A 17,365-nucleotide genomic window follows, 5' to 3' on the forward strand; every position below is an offset into this window, starting at 1 on the left:
AAAAAGAATTAGGTGAAGAGAATATTCCCAATGCTTAATGGATTCTGTTTACATAGCTAAAGTTTATAATTTTGTAAATTTTCTCAGAAGAAACGCTTATACATTTTGAACATTTCTTTTAATAACCAACGCGATTGGCCTAGAGGTAGTTGAGGCCCAGAAACAATATGTTTCCCGCAGGTTCGACTCGCGTTGGCCACCCGAGCTAAGATTAAATCCCAAGAATACGTGGAGTGCCGTGGGCCTCGCGGGAATAGTCGGTTGACCACGGTCGCCGGAAACCCGCGGTTACCGAAAAAAAAAAAACATTTCTTTTAATCAATCATTCATATAAATATATTCTCTAAAATCATCTTCCACAATATTTTTTCGTTCTCTTTCATCTCGATGAGCGCAGCAGGACTTGAGGATGATTTAGCGTTTTAATTAACCCTCTGCTCACCCTAAGACTTAATACTAGAAGAATATTACATTATTGATTTTCATAGGATATCAGATCACTTGCTTTATAGATATAACTTTGGGACGTAAGTAATATTTGGTGAACGAACACCGAAATTACTTGGTTTACAGATATAACTGAGACATAAGTCATAAGTAATACTGAGTGAAACAAACACCCAAACTATTTAAGCAGGTGATGCAAACTACATTATTATCGTACCAACCAGCTACACATTGTCTACATACTTAAGTCTATATTACACATAATGTTCGTATACAATTCTAGCCAGCGGTAGGGACTTGGACGACGATACGATTTCCATCAACACAAACCCTTACGCGGTCGCACCTGAGGTCTCCAGTCACTGGACTTCCATCCAAAATCACGACTACATTGACACCTGAATTCTCTCTTTTGATCACTGAATCCCGCATATAACATCAATGGTAGCCGTTAGCTGTTTTAAGGCACTACACATCAATATTTATCATATATGATGGTAAATGAAGCAACTAGATGATATTAGATATAACATCAATTGTTGATCCCAAGTACCCAAACTTTCTTAAGTACTATAAATAGGAATGAATGAATTTTATTTACTTGCAACTATTACGTTATACAAACATTTATTTAATTATAACTTTAGACATTAGTAACCGTTCGGGTAACGAGAACCGAAATTATTCACGGAAACGAGAAATTACATCGTGACCAACAGAGGATGTGAAATCACAGCTCCAGAATTGTCCGCAGAGTGCAAGTCGTATGGTGAAATCGTCCTCCTCACTACCGTTGTTATCGGGTTCGTGGGAGGAGATCCAGTCGGGGTTGTCGACATTGTCGATTCGGTTTAGGGTTCTTTAGAAAAAAAAAAAGGTTCGTGCTCTGATACCATATAGAGGAACAGAGAAGAAAGCAAATGCTGAGAATATTTATGTATATCACGTTGAGTCACATTACATGTATATATACAAGTAGAGAAGGATCTCTTATCAACTAAGTCCCTATACAATCGTAACAGAACTCAACAACCCAACCTTAGCTCCTATAATCTCGGAGTATATTCCAACACAAGCTCCGGCCATGAGTTCTTCCCTGCAACTGCAAGCACTCAAAGCAACCACATTAGATAGATCGGTTTGTAACTTACATTTGATATTTTAGAGCTAAATAAGTCAATCTCTCGATTTTTATTGAATTAATCAAAATAATATGCCCCTAGACCACGCCTCCCAGGTTATATTAGGTAAAAGTAACCTATTGAAATTATAAATGAAACATCAACATGGAGAGGGGAAAAATCACCAATATGGATACAATATATCTCTATATAAACCGATTTCATAGAAGAGACTTCAAATTCTTATTGTCCTCAAGATTTATATCATAAACTTAATTATTTTCTAGAAGAATGAAAACAAATAAATCGTTATTTTTTTTTTTGAACAAAAAATCGTTATTTAAACTTCGAATAAGAAACAGCCAGACGTCTTATCGAATTTGTCCAACTTAAGAGATATGAACATTGTATACTACTAAATTAGCCAAAATCTAGTTCAGTTATCAGAATTTTGATCCGCGCTTAAAAAATTATTATAACTGAACTAAATTAGCCAAAATATATCTAATTAAAAATTATTAAAAAATTTACAAATCTATACTACTAAATTAGCCAAAATCAACCAAGTAAATCTTAAGGCTCACAAGTTCAACAAATGTAACTCTTATAAAATGCACACAAAATATAACGTGAGAGAGTAGGTATGGGCATCGGGTCTTTTGGTTGGGTACGGATCGGTTCCTTTTGATCTAAGTATTTAAAATTTTCTGGTTCGGATTCGGGTCGATTTCTTTGGGATCAAAGTCCATAATTCAAATACCTACAAAATACCTATAGTTTTTGGGTACGTAACGGTCCAAATTGGCTTGGGGTTTTTAGGACTCGAAAAATATTCGAAGTACCCAAAAATTAAAAAAATACTGAAACACAAAAAAAATCCGAAAACACAAATAAATACCTGAAAAATATTTAAATTCCTAAAAAAACCCAAATTTTACGGTAAATATGACATGAGGAACCTAAGATACCTAAAAACATTTCTTCATACCCAAAAAAACTTGAATTTTACCCGAAACTATAATCGGAAATCTGGATCTGAAACTTAAAAAAATATTCATAATACTGAAAACACAATCGAAATACCAAATACATATATGAAAAAATCAAATATACCTAATATACTTAAAACATTTAATATACTTTGAATACCCAACTGGGTCTCGGATAGGACTAGGAATCGAATAAAGACCGCAAGTCGACGAAAAAATCAAATATGTACTTTGCCCTAAATCCAAACCCAAACCACAACTATATTTCTTGATTGATTTTGGTTTGGTTTTTCGGACCCGGTGAAATATCTAAGACTAAAAAGAATTATACAATAGTGTACATACAAATATTATATAAACTAATATATTTTGAATACCCAAATGGATCTCAGATAGAACTAGGAATCGAACAAAGACCGCAAGTCGGAGAAAAAATCAAATATGTACTTTGCCCTTGATCCAAACCCAACTATATTTTTTTGTTGATTTTGGTATGGTTTTTCGGATCCGGTGAAACATCTAAGACTAAAAAGAGTTATATAATAGTGTACATACAAAATATTATATAAACAAATTCACGAATTATATAATTTTAAACAAGTGCCCTTCTTCGATATAATGACTTTGTAAGAGAATAATGTACGCCAATTCTAAAATACTAATTCACAAATTTTGTTTATAATCCAAAGAAGAACCCGCGCTTTCGAAGCGCTGGTCAAAATCTAGTTGAAATTATAAATGAAACATCAACATGGAGAGGGGAAAAATCACCAATATGGCTTGGCCATACAATATATCTCTATATAAACCGATTTCATAGAAGAGACTTCAAATTCTTATTGTCCTCAAGATTTATATCATAAACTTAATTATTTTCTAGAAGAATGAAAACAAATAAATCGTTATTTTTTTTTTGAACAAAAAATCGTTATTTAAACTTCGAATAAGAAACAGCCAGACGTCTTATCGAATTTGTCCAACTTAAGAGCATAATTAGATTAATCGTTGGTATTTTCATATTACATGGACTTGGTTTCTACTAATTAACAAAGAGGCAAAAATAACGTTTTAGTCTCAAAGCACACCGTGGTGTCTATTGAGTTAGGTGTACCATTTTTTGTTACACGCGCATGGTGCAAAAGGAGCGGTTAGTCTGCTTAAGTAAAGCCGTAACAATTTAAAATTTTACCAGGACATTCGGACGACATTTTGCTTCCCCTTTCTACCTTTGCAGTGTTGTGATATATTTGATATGCTCATCTTTAGGAATCCGAGTCCAATTTGTAGAGTCGGTGTAGTCGGTGAACGCTTGCAAATTCAAAGTCGAAAACCTTGACTAACGGGTTTGAAATACACCCCTTCGACATTTATAAAACTATGGATAAGCTTTGACAAGTTATACCGTTTTTCTTGAAATTTTTATAGTCGATATTCAAGCTTTGACAACGATAAAAGTAGACCATCATCAGTACCAGTAGAACCATATATCATAATGGATGGAGAGTAACGGTTCCTGATGCTTATCTGGATTAATGTTTTTACAAGTAATTTTACTTTTGAATAATTTCCTCATATTGACAATTAGATCAGAATTCAAAAGCGTAGAGAATACCAATGTAAGGACAATTATTAGATACCATTTTTCTTCCCTTTTTGTTTCTGTATATACTAGTGACAATGTTTGCTAGCTATGCTTGTTTTCCATAATCTGAGTCTTAATATACCATAGCTGTTGTTTTAATCAATTTTTTGTTATTTAATTTGTTTCGCTACTACGTAGAATATCCGAGATTTTAAAAATATTTGTGATCCGAACTTCTGTTTTGATCAATATTTTTATTATTTAATTTAGGTCTGGACATTCGGGATCCCAATCGAATTTCGGTTTTATCCAATTGAGTTTTGGTTTTCGGATTTATCAAAATCAGCCCCATTCGGATTATATGAAAGTTTGGTTCGGGACCGGTTCAGGTTCTATCGGATTCGGGTCGGGGTTAGTAAATCTTCAAAAAACCGGTACAACCCAATATACTTTCGGGTTCGGGTCCCAATCGGTTTTTCGGTTAAAAGTACCTGATTTTTACCTATTTTATAACCAAAACATGAGTAAAATCGGTTCTTCAGTTTTAAAATACCTGATTTGTACTTATTTTGTAACCAAAACTTAAGTAAAATCGATTCAAAAATAAGGAACATCAACCGTGATCATTCAAAATCAAACGAAAAGTAAACATATTTACTGATAAAAAAAACCAAATAAATAAAAACATAAAACGAAAACCAAGTTCTCATGAAATGAAAAACATTGTTTAACGAAAATAAAATCTAAATCTAAATACTTCAAGATTCTACGGCCATCTTCGACCACCAACCTTCATGTAATAGAACCACCAACCTTCATGTAACAGATAAGTATTTTAGATGTTCAATATTTCTTAGTGTATTCTGGATACATATTAAAAATTGAGATCATGTTTGGTACAAGATCTTTTCAAAGTTTTGAATGTTTCGGGTTCTATCGGATATCCATTTAGATTCGGGTTCGGTTCAGATAATATCCATAACCCGAAATACCACAAAACAAGATACATTCAGTATTTATGTCGGGTTCGGATCGGTTCGGATTCATTTTTATCGGATCGGATTCGGTTCAGGTTTTCGGATTCGGTTTATTAGCCCAACCCTAATTTAATTGTTTCATTGTTATGTCGTATAAAACAACAAAATTTTTAATATTTATTTTTTAGTGAATTACCATAATTTTACAGTATTCACACATTAAACAAAATTAGAGATGTGTGATTCGGATAAAACATATTAGATCACAGATTCTTTTGATAATGGATACGATCAGCAAAGTTAAGAAAAAAAACTCTATCAACAAAAACAACAAGAAAAACTAACTATATAAGATGTTAATCGTTTACATATCTTTACAAACTCAATATATATTATTTTCTGCGTATTTTTAAGAGAAACAAAAAAAATCGTATCCATTTTCGTTATTTTTCCTCAATTGACGTTAAATAATTGTTTAACTTTTTTATACTACAAATTACTGTACACAATAAAAATCCCACGTGATCGAATTGCTTGTGTTAATTCCACATTATTAAGTGTGTTTTTTTTTTTTTTTGTAATGAAATATACATGAACCATTGGAAGTGTGTAATGATAATTTTCACTTCAAGAAACCAAACTTCTTCCTAATAAAGCCCTAAAGGTCTACTAGGGTTTCTTTCCACTATCCCAAGGGCCCCTCTCTGCAAAGTAAATGGCGGATCCGCCTTCGAGTCTCGGCAGGCGGAGAAAGCGGCGGCTGGGTTAAGGAGCAGGACAATACCTTCCAATAGCTAATATAAGCAGGATCATGAAGAGGGCGTTGCCTCCCCAACGGAAATCGGTAAAGAAGACGCTAAAGACACTGTCCAGGAATGCGTCTCTGAGTTCATCACCAGCGAGTATGTTTCTTTCTTTCTTCTCCTTTGAATCTTTCTTATAAACGCACATCAAAGTTTTGAATTTGGATTCTCTGATTGGTTTTAGGTTAGAAAGTCTTCAACTTTGTCTGAATTTTGGGATTTATTACCATCTTAGGTGGATAAGGAAGATAGAATCTTTCGAATCTGTTTTGTTTTATTTTAAGACATAAAAGAGTATGGTTTTTTATCACGACATCGTTTGTCATGGTCTAGATAAAGCTTTGGCTTTAGCTCCATTTTTGCTATCTGAAGTTTTTTTTTAAATGCACAAACTCTGTGCTTTCGACTCTTTTGCTGGTCTTGTGTTTGATAAGTGGATGTTATATGTTTTTTTTTTTTTGTGATAATCAGGGCGAGTGATAAGTGCCAGAAAGAGAAGAGGAAAACTGTGAATGGTGAGGATTTGTTGTGGGTAGTGACAAAACATTAGGATTTGAGGATTACCTTCCTGGAACCCTTGAAGCTGCATTCACTTCTTCACCTCACCTTTTTCAAAGCTTTTATAACTCAAATACATTAGTAGTTGTTGTTGGTACTCGACATGACAGAGAACTGATTGGGTCTTTTCAGTTGTGTTAGTTTGAACTTCGGTTATTTATTTCCAGTTTAGTTGGTTGTAATCGGTTCATGTTAGATATGATAACACACTATTTGAAAGAAGGAAGAAAGTTTTGTCATCAAAGCTTCTTTATGAATTTTAAAAACTCGAATGGTAACAGACTTTTTTCTCATCACTTTGATCTCCACTGTTACAATTGTCCATATGCATCATTATGTATTAGAAACAATGGTGCATAAATTACATTCAAGGCAGTTGATTTGTTTTTAAATATACTGAAGAATATTATCCAAAATCAATTGAGTAATTAAAAGCTTAAATAACGGCAAAACATTTTTTTCTCCTTAAATTCTCTTAGGGAAGTCCTCTTTGCATGCCTCAACCACAAGTGTATCATCCTTCATCTTCAATCTCCAAATCTTGGACTCCTCCTCGACAAGCTAAACCTGAGAAGAAACTTGTTGCGACTGAACTCTGTGGGAACATGATTTCATTCTTCATATTCTCTTCAGGAGGGGAAAGATCAATGGCCTCAAAAAGTTTTACATCTTCTTGTTTGATTTTGAAGGGAGAAGCAAGGTAAACACACAAAAAAATAATGGGTTTTGAAGAGATCTGGATCAAAATCTATCACGAAGTCATTGTATTCAGGATATACAGGTAAGAATACGACATCATCAGCATCATCTGGTTTGAGGTTACCTTCGACTCGGTATGCTTCGAAAGAAAATATGTTTATACAAAACTTAGCAAGTATATCCTCGGGTGATGAAGGAGAAGCTAACTTATTGTTACAGCAGGAGAAAGACGGAGATAAAGAGAAATACAAACCCCAAATGCTGCAAAGAGAAGTAGAAGATACAAGTCGAGACTTGAGAACACGAGAAAGTGAAACGTGTAATAATGAGATGTTTTGGTATTGAGTGAGTTGCAAGGAATCGGGGGCATTAGACTAGTGAGTCAGTGTTTCTTGTAGGGGATAAGTCAAAAGTTGCAGGCGGTGATTTGTTACAAATATTTTATCTAAGGAAAATGACAAATTTTTTGTTATTGAAGTTTAAAATTACGATATATAAGTTGCTATAAAAAGTAATAACATCTTTAAATTATTGATAAGGATTTCAAGTTGGCCTGGAATTAAATCTTTTCACATTCTCTTGTTACTTCAGTTGTTAGCAAATTTTTGCTATGTACACTGCCACTACTTGTACATTTTGTACATTATAGGGAATTAGAGCATACAATTGGCTATTATATGATTAAATCAAATCGAGAAATGTTAAGAATAAGATTTGCTAGACCAATCCGAAGCTCATAACAGTAGATACATTGCAGATCTTATAAGAAAAAGCCATAACAAAAAAAAAAGAGAGAGAAGGAAAACAATAGAATTTATTATTTAGGGAGAAGGCAAGAGGTTTTATTACAAGAGTGATGAGAAACCGCAAAGGCTAACTCATATGAAAACTGTACACGAAGATAATTCATTTGGTGATCATACCACAAGAACGTAGATAGCATAAATGATCCCAGGGATGTAACCCAACACAGTCAACAGCAAACATATCCAGAACTCTACCTACATTCATTAGATCATTTAGTAATTAATTACGAGAAACAAGATAGTAATTAAACTAATGAGTGCAATTAGAATATTACTGCTTACCCCACAACCATATCGGAGGAAAACGCCGACGGGAGGGAGAAGAATCGCTAGAATCACTTCCAGGAAAGTCTCTGAGCCCATTTGTTTTTTGGATTCTTGAAGAAGAAAAGGAGAGAGAAGGGTTGATTAGGAAGAAGTGAAGGTCAGTAAATAAAGAGATGGTTATTTGACACGTGTGGTTCTTGCAGTGTATCATGTACCACGTGTGATGTTTTGGAGATGCACCCATAACAATGTGGCCTAAATATGTGTTGCGACCTTTTCCAGTTGAAACTAAAAGACGGAACACGTCAAAGTATCTGCTTACTTCATAGCTGCTTTCACTACTTAGACGGGATCTTAAAGATAACATTTATTATTTTCAATGTCAAAAATAAGAGGAGATTATTTATTTATTTGACCTAGAAGAGGTATTAATTTTTTATAAGTATGAATGGTAGCTTCTTATGCTTAACTCCAGTCTGTTAATTATTATCGGTTCACTATGTAAATAAGGTATTGATTATACTGTATGTAAAATTATATTCTAGTCGCTTCAAAGAGAACCGTTAATTTGGAATGTTCTTGAGAGTGAGCCAAACATGAACCGAGCAGAAAAATGGTTTCCAAAGAACTCCAAGGTGGGACAAACTGTAACATCCCGAGTTGTGGTATATGGAAAGGGTTAAGAGAATTGATTTGGCTACCTATGTCACCAAAGTTGACTTACCTTTTCCGGAGTATATCCTGAAATAACTGTAAAGTTAAGCGTGCTTGAGCTGGAGTAGTGGAAGGATGGGTGACCTATCGGGAAGTGATTCGCAATAGCGTGCGAGTGAGGCCAAAGCACGGGGAAAGGTCGGGTGGTGATTGTAGGGTCAGTAAACAATGATTCCAAGCCTTGAAAAATTAACGGACCGACCGTCAGACGGAATGGGGCCCACGGGCCGAGAGAGCGGGCGTGGATGGCCCATTAGCCGTGGGCGGGTCGGGGCGTTATAAGTGGTATCAGAGCTGGTTAGTCATCTCGGTTCTGACCCGAGAGGCGTCTTGAGACCTGTCGTGGGGTGCTACGAGGACGTTGCGTTCTTTGAGAGGGGGTGAATTGTAACATCCCGAGTTGTGGTATATGGAAAGACTTAAGAGAATTGATTTGGCTATCTATGTCACCAAAGTTGACTTACCTTTTCCGGAGCACATCCTGAAAGAACTCTAGAGTTAAGCGTGCTTGAGCTGGAGTAGTGGAAGGATGGGTGACCTATCGGGAAGTGATTCGCAATAGCGTGCGAGTGAGACCAAAGCACGGGGAAAGGTCGGGTGGTGATTGCAGGGTCAGTAAACAATGATTCCAAGCCTTGGAAAATTAACGGATCGACCGTCAGACGGGATGGGGCCCACAGGCCGAGAGAGCGGGCGTGGGTGGCCCATTAGCTGTGGGCGGGTCGGGGCGTTATACAAACATTAGACAGTCGGACATGCCATAACCTTTGTTGGATCACTCAATTCCGAGTTGGTTCATCATGTTTTCACTTCAATAACTTTGTCATAATAACAAAAATTTCCAAATTTTCTTTGTCTGGCATGAAAACATGCAACAGCAACAAAATTTTAAAACATGTATTATAATCTGATTGTAACATAGTGAACATTATACGTTAAAGATTTTCTAGAGTAGATTTACATAAATTACATTGACCTACTAAGAATATAACACAGAAAATGAATATGAAATTTCTATAGCTTTCTCCTAGTTAACTCGTGGGAGAATAAGAAATATGAAAGAAGGAAGAATCTGCTCAAGAAAACTAATTAATGCTAAGCCCATACATATATCCACAAATAGTTATGCTTAAATCAAATTAAAAAGCTTATAAAAAATGGTGGAAATTGAGATGTTTTTTTTTTCTTCAACTCACCACTAAACCCATTTTGCCAAATCCAGTGTCTTGCATCATCTCCACGAACTCACTGTAGTCTATTCTTCCATCCTGACCAAAAACCAACACACACATTCAATTATGGAACCATTTAAACAACAACGGTGGTTCTAAGTGATTACTGAAAGCAAGACCAAATCTTTTACTTACATTATCTTTATCAACTTCACTTAAAATGTCGTCAAGATGAACATCCGCTAAGCCGAATTGCCTGCAAGCTTGCTGGAGCTCGTCTCTAGTTATATAACCACTTCCATCTTGATCAAATTAAGAGAAAGCAGTGAACATATGGTCTTCTTTCTCTATTTTGTTTAATTGCACCATCGCTGCTATAAACTCTCCATAGTCTATAGTACCACTATTATCTATATCCGCCTGAAAATGTATTCTCCATATTATTTGATAGTTTTGTACATCATATAGTCTAAGGCGAGTAGAGCTTACTGCTTGCATTAGTCATAATATTTCTGAATCTTTAAGGTTAGCGCCAACTCTATCTAAACCTTTCTTGAGTTCTTCTGGAGTGATGTGTCCACTATTGTCTGCATCTATCATCTTAAACATTTCTTTCAATCCCGCTATCTCCTCCTCTGACAAACTTTCTGCTATCACCTGATCAATATAAACATCACAAGAAGTCACGTCAAGCAAGGTTGGCTCTGAGATTTTGAAGCCTTAAAACAATTTAGTAAGAATTTAGGCAAAACAAATTCTGACAATTTGGAGGCTTATATTCATATATATTATATCAAAAAAAATTTGGGGGTCAAAAGCTAATGTTTCAGTTGGTTATACCAAAATCGGCTCTGACGTCAAGATAAACTGGTAAAAATATTAAGTCCTGGCATATAGAAATGTTCTCAGTTGTTCACCTTGACAGCAATTTTATTGAGCTTGTTCATGGCTGAAAACTGTGTCAAACGAGTGAGGACAGCAGAATCAATAGGTTTATCAAGAGCCACACCATCCACTCTGGCCCAAGGATGACCTGCAACATAATTATCATTACAGTATTTGTAAGTATCTATGTGCTAATTAACAAGGATAGGTTTTAGACAAGATCGGATGAAACATTTGTCTTAGCCCCCAACTTTCATTCGTTTCTTAGGGTCTCTGATCAGCATCCTACGGACCAAATCTTTTGCGCTTTCTGATACACTAGGCCATGGTTCTGATACAAAGTCAAGGCCACCTTTCAAAACTTGCTCAAAGATGCCTTGTTCCATTTCTGACATATCATAACAGTTCAATCAGTATATAGTACCATTTGAAAATACTTCAAGCATGAATCACAAACTCTCTTACCATCCCAAAACGGAGGGACACCACTTAGTAAGATGTATATAATAACCCCAGCACTCCAAACATCACATTCATGACTAATAAAAACGCTTCTTATTCAAAACTTCTGGAGCCACATAATAAGGGCTCCCAACTACATCAGTGAATGTTTCTCCTGTTATGACAAAGAATCAGACACATGAGATTTAGATACTAAACCTAAAGGAAGGATATTAGGCATTAGGCATTAGGCATAGACCTGGTTTAAAGAAGACAGAGAGACCAAAATCAAAAGTTTTGAGATCACGATGCATCACACCTAGTGAGTGACAAGCTTCGATAACACCAACAATGGCCCTTGCAAGCTCAGCAGCTTTTCTCTCTGTGTAGTGACCTCTCTGTCTAATCCTGTCGAAGAGCTCTCCACCTGCACAAATCTCCATCACGACATGAACTGCTACTGCGTCTTCATACGCGCCAACGATCTGAATCACGTTAGGGTGTCCAGACAAGTGATGCATTATCTGAATCTCTCTTCTAACGTCTTCAACGTCCTCAGGGGTCGTCAGTTTCCTCTTGGCGATCGTTTTGCAAGCGAGTTCTTGACCTGACTTCTTGTCCACGCAAAAGAAACGTGGTCCCGAATTGTCCTTGACCTAACTTCCTTCCCACGCTATAGATTTCCTTGAGATTCTCTGTTTTTCTCCCGAGCACTGAGTCTATCTGTAGACCCGCGCTCTCCATGCGTTTCATGTGCGCCTCTTTCTTCGGCTTCACGTCACTATTTGGTGCTTCTTTGCTGGCCATTTTCACCGGAGGAGGTGGTGTTCTAGGAGTTTGTACCGCCGGTGGAGCTGGATCCAAGGCGGAAGAAGCGTCGTTGTCTGCCGCCGTTAACGCTCTTCTTCTTGCTGCTTTCGTCCTGGCTGCTCTTAAGGCTCTCGTCTGGTTTATTGTTCCGTCAAACAGCGGCACTAACGGACTGAAGGAATCCATTAGGGTTCAGATTCGGACCAGAGCATGTGTTTCCCATTCAAAATGTTTTTTTTTTGCCTAATTTAAAAAATTAGTTTTGATGTTCCTTCTTGTCTCTGTTTCTCTATGTTTCATGCCGACAACGAAAACATAAACCACTAAACAGGGCCATTAACTCGACACAGCTCGAAGAAACGTGATATGTCCACATGAACTGTGTTGATCCTATAGATTCTTGTGAAAAATCTTGAATTTTTTTTTTTTGGTAATCAAAAAAAAGAAAAAAAAAAATGGGGGTGGGGGGAATGACGATGAAGAAAAAGCTATGGATGACAATCGGGGATTTAAGACAAATATGAAGGTTCTTTTGTAATTATACAGGTTTTACTTTCTGCAACATTAGTTTGGACCTTTTTATAACAGAAGCTTCAGTTTTATCTCTCTTGTATTAGTTAGCAGCCCCTCTTTGATATGATTCCTCTTGCCGTTTAACGCCTTGATTGGTATAGACCATTAGCATTAGCAGTAGCAGTATGCTATATAACCAATATGCTGGAACTGTATGATTTTACTAAATTGTTTAATAAGATGATTGATATAGCAGCATGAGTATATTATTTAAAATTATTATAAAAATTAGTATATAATATATATAATATATTTATTTTTAATTAATATATTTCTAGTATATATAAATATAAATATATTAACATATAAAATTAAAAATATATAAAATTTATTTATTTTATTTAATAATTAAAAATATGTTTATATCGAAAATATTATTTTAAAATAAATTTTATAATTAAAATATCTATTTTTAAAAATAGTATTTCACATTTAATTAAAATATAATTTATATAATTTAATTTATTTTAAATGTGAAACATTATTTTTAAAAAAAATATTTTTATTGCAAATTAATTTTAGAAATCAAATTTCTATTTTCTGGATATAAATATAATTTTATGATATTATTAAATAAATTACATGAATTAATTATATATTTTTCTTAATTTTATAAATTATAAATTCAAATGCTCTTCTAAAAGTTTCATATGAGAACATTGGCCAGAGAGCATTTGAAAAGCATTAGCATTTAGTAGGTGCTTCTCTAAATGTTTTTCTAAAATTTATTGATTGGATAATATAGAACATAATGATAATGATAATGCTCTACCAACCAAGTCCTAAGTTTGGTTCGTTTTTTTTTCCTAATCTTTTCTTATTTACAGCACTTAAACTCGAAATTTGGTACAAATGTCAAAAGTAAACTCCAAAAAACTCAACTTATATGTAAAAGTTATTCATGTTTGGTTAATTTATTAGGCATAAATTATCATAAAGTATCTAATAACATCATAAAAAAATCAAATACAACTTCATTTAAATCTTATCAAAGGAAAAAAAAAACTTCAAACTATAATTAACGTCTTTAGAAGAATAATTTTCTTAGCTCTTTTTCTCATCACCATTTTTTATAATTAACTTTTGAATATGTTATGATTATTGTGGAAGTAAACAACTAGAAACCAATCATTTGCATCGTCTGCTCGTTCCAAAACATCTTCGACTGCTTCACCATCTCAGACCGTTCCCCCATCATCCTCTCCTTCCAATACTCTTTGCTTCTACAAAAATATTATGTACAGAGAACACAAATTTGTCAATACTCATATTAATTAATAGAAACTAATACTGTCTTTACAAAAAAAAAAAAAAAAAAAACTAATACTGTCATTTGTTTAGTTACTGGTTTGGTGCTATCTAAATTAGAGATTTGTCTCACCGTATCTTTAACAGAAGGTGGAGCTCGATCATGTGAACCGCTTCCGCATAAACTCCAACCTGCATACCACATGTAACAATCAATTTCTAAGTATAGATAATGGAAACAAAAGCTTGAGAGAAGAAAATGTTTAATGTTGGAAGAATATATATTAACAAACCTCTCTGCATATAGGACATTTGGAACATTGTGGTGCTGCCTTAACGCCTTGGAAAATCATTACAGAAGCAGACGAGCATGCACACGCTTTACAAAATATGTGACCGCACTTCAAAGCATAGGGATTGAAAACCGTTTCCTGCCAAATCAGTCCACAAAAATATATTTATGATTCAGCTCAAAGTGAGAAAATGATTCAAACATGTAAAACTATTAGTATTATTTTCTTTGTTACCAGACATATTGCGCAAACTAGATCAAACTCAAGCTCTATTGAGTTAGGCAGCATGAGTTTCATCACTGGTTGATCTTCGTTTATATTTTCACATGAGACGCGGCCAAAAGAGTTCTTGAAGTTTCCAACTTTGTCAAGACCAGAGTTGAGATAAAAGGCTCCAAGTTCTATAAGCCAGGGTGAGTGCAAGAGCTCTATGCGCTCTGCTCGCATTTTCAACTTAAAATTCTTCCCATTCTCTGAGCCATGCACCTGAAAAATCATTTTAAACCTGTTTCACGATCATGTCTTTTTTCTAAAATACATTTTTCATTTATGCAATAATGGTAACCTTGTCATATTTCTTTAGGATTTTACGGATGGCGATAGCATTCATTGTTATGTATTGAATCAAGATATGACCCTCATGGATTAAAGCTTGTTTTTCGTCCGTGAAGCATCGGCGTAGACGCATCATGTATCTTTGCATCCCAGTGGCTACATGAAGATGGAGAAGATGCCTGACTCTTGACTTGAAGCATCCTGCTATGTCGTAAGCTTCCTTCATCAGTTCCTCAAAGAACATCTGATCACACCCTGAATTGGAACATATCACCTTTTACATTAACCATGCACCCAAATAATTATAGGAAAAAAACACTCGACACTAAGACTAGATAAGAGTGGAAACAACCCATCATAAACCTTGATCTATATTAATATGCAATATATTTTAAAATATTTAAATCATACACTTCCATTTCCATTATCGTAGAGTATTCTAACAGACTAGATATGAGTGAAAACAACCCATTATAAATTGTTTTTTTTTACGACAAGAGAGGGCAAAGAGAGAGAAGTTATACATACAAGGACAAGATTGGTATTGGCATGAATCAGACAAAGAGGTAGCCGATGAGATGATGTGTTCATCATCAGATCTTGTGGAGTTACATGTCTTGCATTTCTTTAGTACTTTCTTGAGTTTCTTATATTCAACATAACGATATTTTTCTAGGAACCACTCCTCTTCTCCATGTAGATATTCCGTGAACGTCTCTCCAAACTTCATCTTCTCAATACAAATTAACTATTGCTTAAAAGGATTAAGAAAAAAATCGTCACGGGAAAAGGAGATCTAGATATTTCGAAGCCAGTTAATTAATTACCTTTTGTCACGATAAAAGAAGAGATATTTTCGGGTGATTAATTACAACACCAGAGTCATGAAAAGATCGAGAGGCTAGCTGGCTGAGGAAGAAAAAAGCTCTTCCGATTAAAGTCACTTTGAAATTCATTGCCATTGGACTTCCTATTATTAGGGTCTTTTTACGCTTTTTCAATGTTATTTTTAGGGTTTTGTTATACGACAAATCTAAAAGCAAAGTTGCTCTGGTTACCACATCAATAGTTTCGTTTTAAACGGCATGCCAATTACGTGTGAGAAAATGGAGTGATCTAGATTGGAGGAGGAAAGAGAAAGACATAAATGGGAGGTCGAATAAGAACGTGACACGGTCACATAAGGGTTTTTAACACTTATAAAAATCCTAAAACAGACACTGGTTCTTGCTCTTTTATCCTTTATCCTTTTTCATTTTTTTTTTTTTTCTTTTTTTCTTTAGAACCTGCCTTAAGAGACACCAATAGAGGTTGTTTTAATGCTCTGAGCCTCTAACGAATTGGATGTGCACAATATTGTCCAATTTGTTTACTCGGTGTTAACGGATCCAAACATGATATTTTACTGAGGACATATAACTTTAAGATTAATTAATTTCCTATTAATATCGAGTCTCTGAAATTTATTTGAGTTAATAAATCTTCTTGTTATTTCTTAAAGTATTAAAGGAGAGATCAATTCCATTGATATTTCCCAGTTTCATTTGTATCCAACCGTTTTATATCACATATTCAAACATTAGTGATATATTTTGGTTTTAAATGGTGACAATAAAATTTTATTTATTTCAAACATTCTTGGCTAAATAGTTATAATTATTAAGAAATAAATATATTTTAATCATTTTATTCATTGAAGTAAATATGTAAAAATAACATAATTTATGAAAAGGGGGAGTATAGTGTATTTATTGTGAAGAAACGTTGTTTTTAATACCATACTGGTGGCTAGTCGACACATTAGAATTCTCAAAAACAAAACTTAATGATGTCAAATATTCAATTTTGTCCCACTACAGACTAAAGTTTTGCTATTGTTAGTTGATGAAGTCCAAGCATGCGTTTCTCAAGAACAAAAGTTAATTTTGTCAAATATTCAATTTTGTCGCACTAAAGTTTTGCCACTTGATGAAGTTTAAGAATGCCTTTCTACTGTGAACCCACGTACTGGTATACTTAACATGATATAAAGAAAATTCAACAAGAGTATGAATGAAGTTTCAAGGAAAGCAATATTCCATGTCTTTTCACTTTGCTGTAACAACATGTCTTTCTATATAAAACTGTAAAAGTATTGAGGCTATGAGATGTTTGGAAGAATCATGAAGCCTCCACTTTACTTTTATTTATGTTAAACGAACCTTTTCTTTAAACAATGGCCTTTGGTATTGGAAGTTCCACTAATAACAAAATAAATAGATAGATAAACAAAATTGGGCTTTTCTTTATTCCCCTGCAATCACATGGATGCCAACATGAGCGGGTTTCGGACTTTGGAATCATGGGAGGCTAAAAGATCATATTTAATACTAAGTTTCAATGATGACATTACATTTTGACGAAAACATTATGGCATGTATATTGT

The 17,365-nt window shown here is 34.5% G+C and overlaps 3 protein-coding genes, 1 long non-coding RNA gene and 1 pseudogene across 6 annotated transcripts; 1 reads left to right on the forward strand and 4 right to left on the reverse strand.

Annotated features, from left to right (window-relative positions):
- Nucleotides 1–550: 550 nt before the first annotated feature.
- Nucleotides 551–4,475, reverse strand: LOC106405103 (protease inhibitor HPI-like). Its single transcript, XM_013845706.3, has 2 exons — nucleotides 1,153–4,475; nucleotides 551–902 (listed from the first exon to the last, which is right to left on the reverse strand). Exon 2 carries the CDS (start codon nucleotides 877–879, stop codon nucleotides 727–729), a length of 153 nt encoding a protein of 50 aa, XP_013701160.1. The 5' UTR covers nucleotides 880–902; nucleotides 1,153–4,475; the 3' UTR covers nucleotides 551–726.
- Nucleotides 4,476–5,712: 1,237 nt separating this feature from the next.
- On the forward strand, nucleotides 5,713–6,656 carry LOC125585670. Its single transcript, XR_007322660.1, has 2 exons — nucleotides 5,713–6,018; nucleotides 6,391–6,656. It is a non-coding gene; the product is annotated as an uncharacterized LOC125585670 (long non-coding RNA).
- A 1,308-nt stretch (nucleotides 6,657–7,964) lies between these two features.
- On the reverse strand, nucleotides 7,965–8,411 carry LOC106405053 (salt stress-induced hydrophobic peptide ESI3). The gene is made up of 2 exons (XM_013845668.3): nucleotides 8,265–8,411; nucleotides 7,965–8,177 (listed from the first exon to the last, which is right to left on the reverse strand). The coding sequence occupies exons 1-2, from the start codon at nucleotides 8,343–8,345 to the stop codon at nucleotides 8,094–8,096; spliced, it is 165 nt and encodes a 54-aa protein (XP_013701122.1). The 5' UTR covers nucleotides 8,346–8,411; the 3' UTR covers nucleotides 7,965–8,093.
- Nucleotides 8,412–10,150: 1,739 nt separating this feature from the next.
- On the reverse strand, nucleotides 10,151–12,652 carry LOC106405255 (annotated as a pseudogene).
- Nucleotides 12,653–13,731: 1,079 nt separating this feature from the next.
- On the reverse strand, nucleotides 13,732–16,019 carry LOC106402713 (probable E3 ubiquitin-protein ligase BAH1-like). 3 transcript variants are annotated; one of them, XM_022701472.2, is made up of 7 exons: nucleotides 15,768–16,019; nucleotides 15,469–15,670; nucleotides 14,951–15,195; nucleotides 14,620–14,871; nucleotides 14,386–14,523; nucleotides 14,226–14,284; nucleotides 13,732–14,067 (listed from the first exon to the last, which is right to left on the reverse strand). In XM_022701472.2, the coding sequence occupies exons 2-7, from the start codon at nucleotides 15,668–15,670 to the stop codon at nucleotides 13,962–13,964; spliced, it is 1,002 nt and encodes a 333-aa protein (XP_022557193.1). In that variant the 5' UTR covers nucleotides 15,768–16,019; the 3' UTR covers nucleotides 13,732–13,961. The 3 variants fall into 3 exon arrangements, with proteins under 3 accessions (XP_022557193.1, XP_013698955.1, XP_022557192.1); XM_013843501.3 differs by having other exon boundaries at nucleotides 15,469–15,688; XM_022701471.2 differs by having other exon boundaries at nucleotides 15,469–15,694.
- Nucleotides 16,020–17,365: the final 1,346 nt, after the last annotated feature.

The sequence above is a fragment of the Brassica napus genome, chromosome C4 (assembly GCF_020379485.1).
Source record: "Brassica napus cultivar Da-Ae chromosome C4, Da-Ae, whole genome shotgun sequence".
NCBI lineage: Eukaryota > Viridiplantae > Streptophyta > Magnoliopsida > Brassicales > Brassicaceae > Brassica > Brassica napus.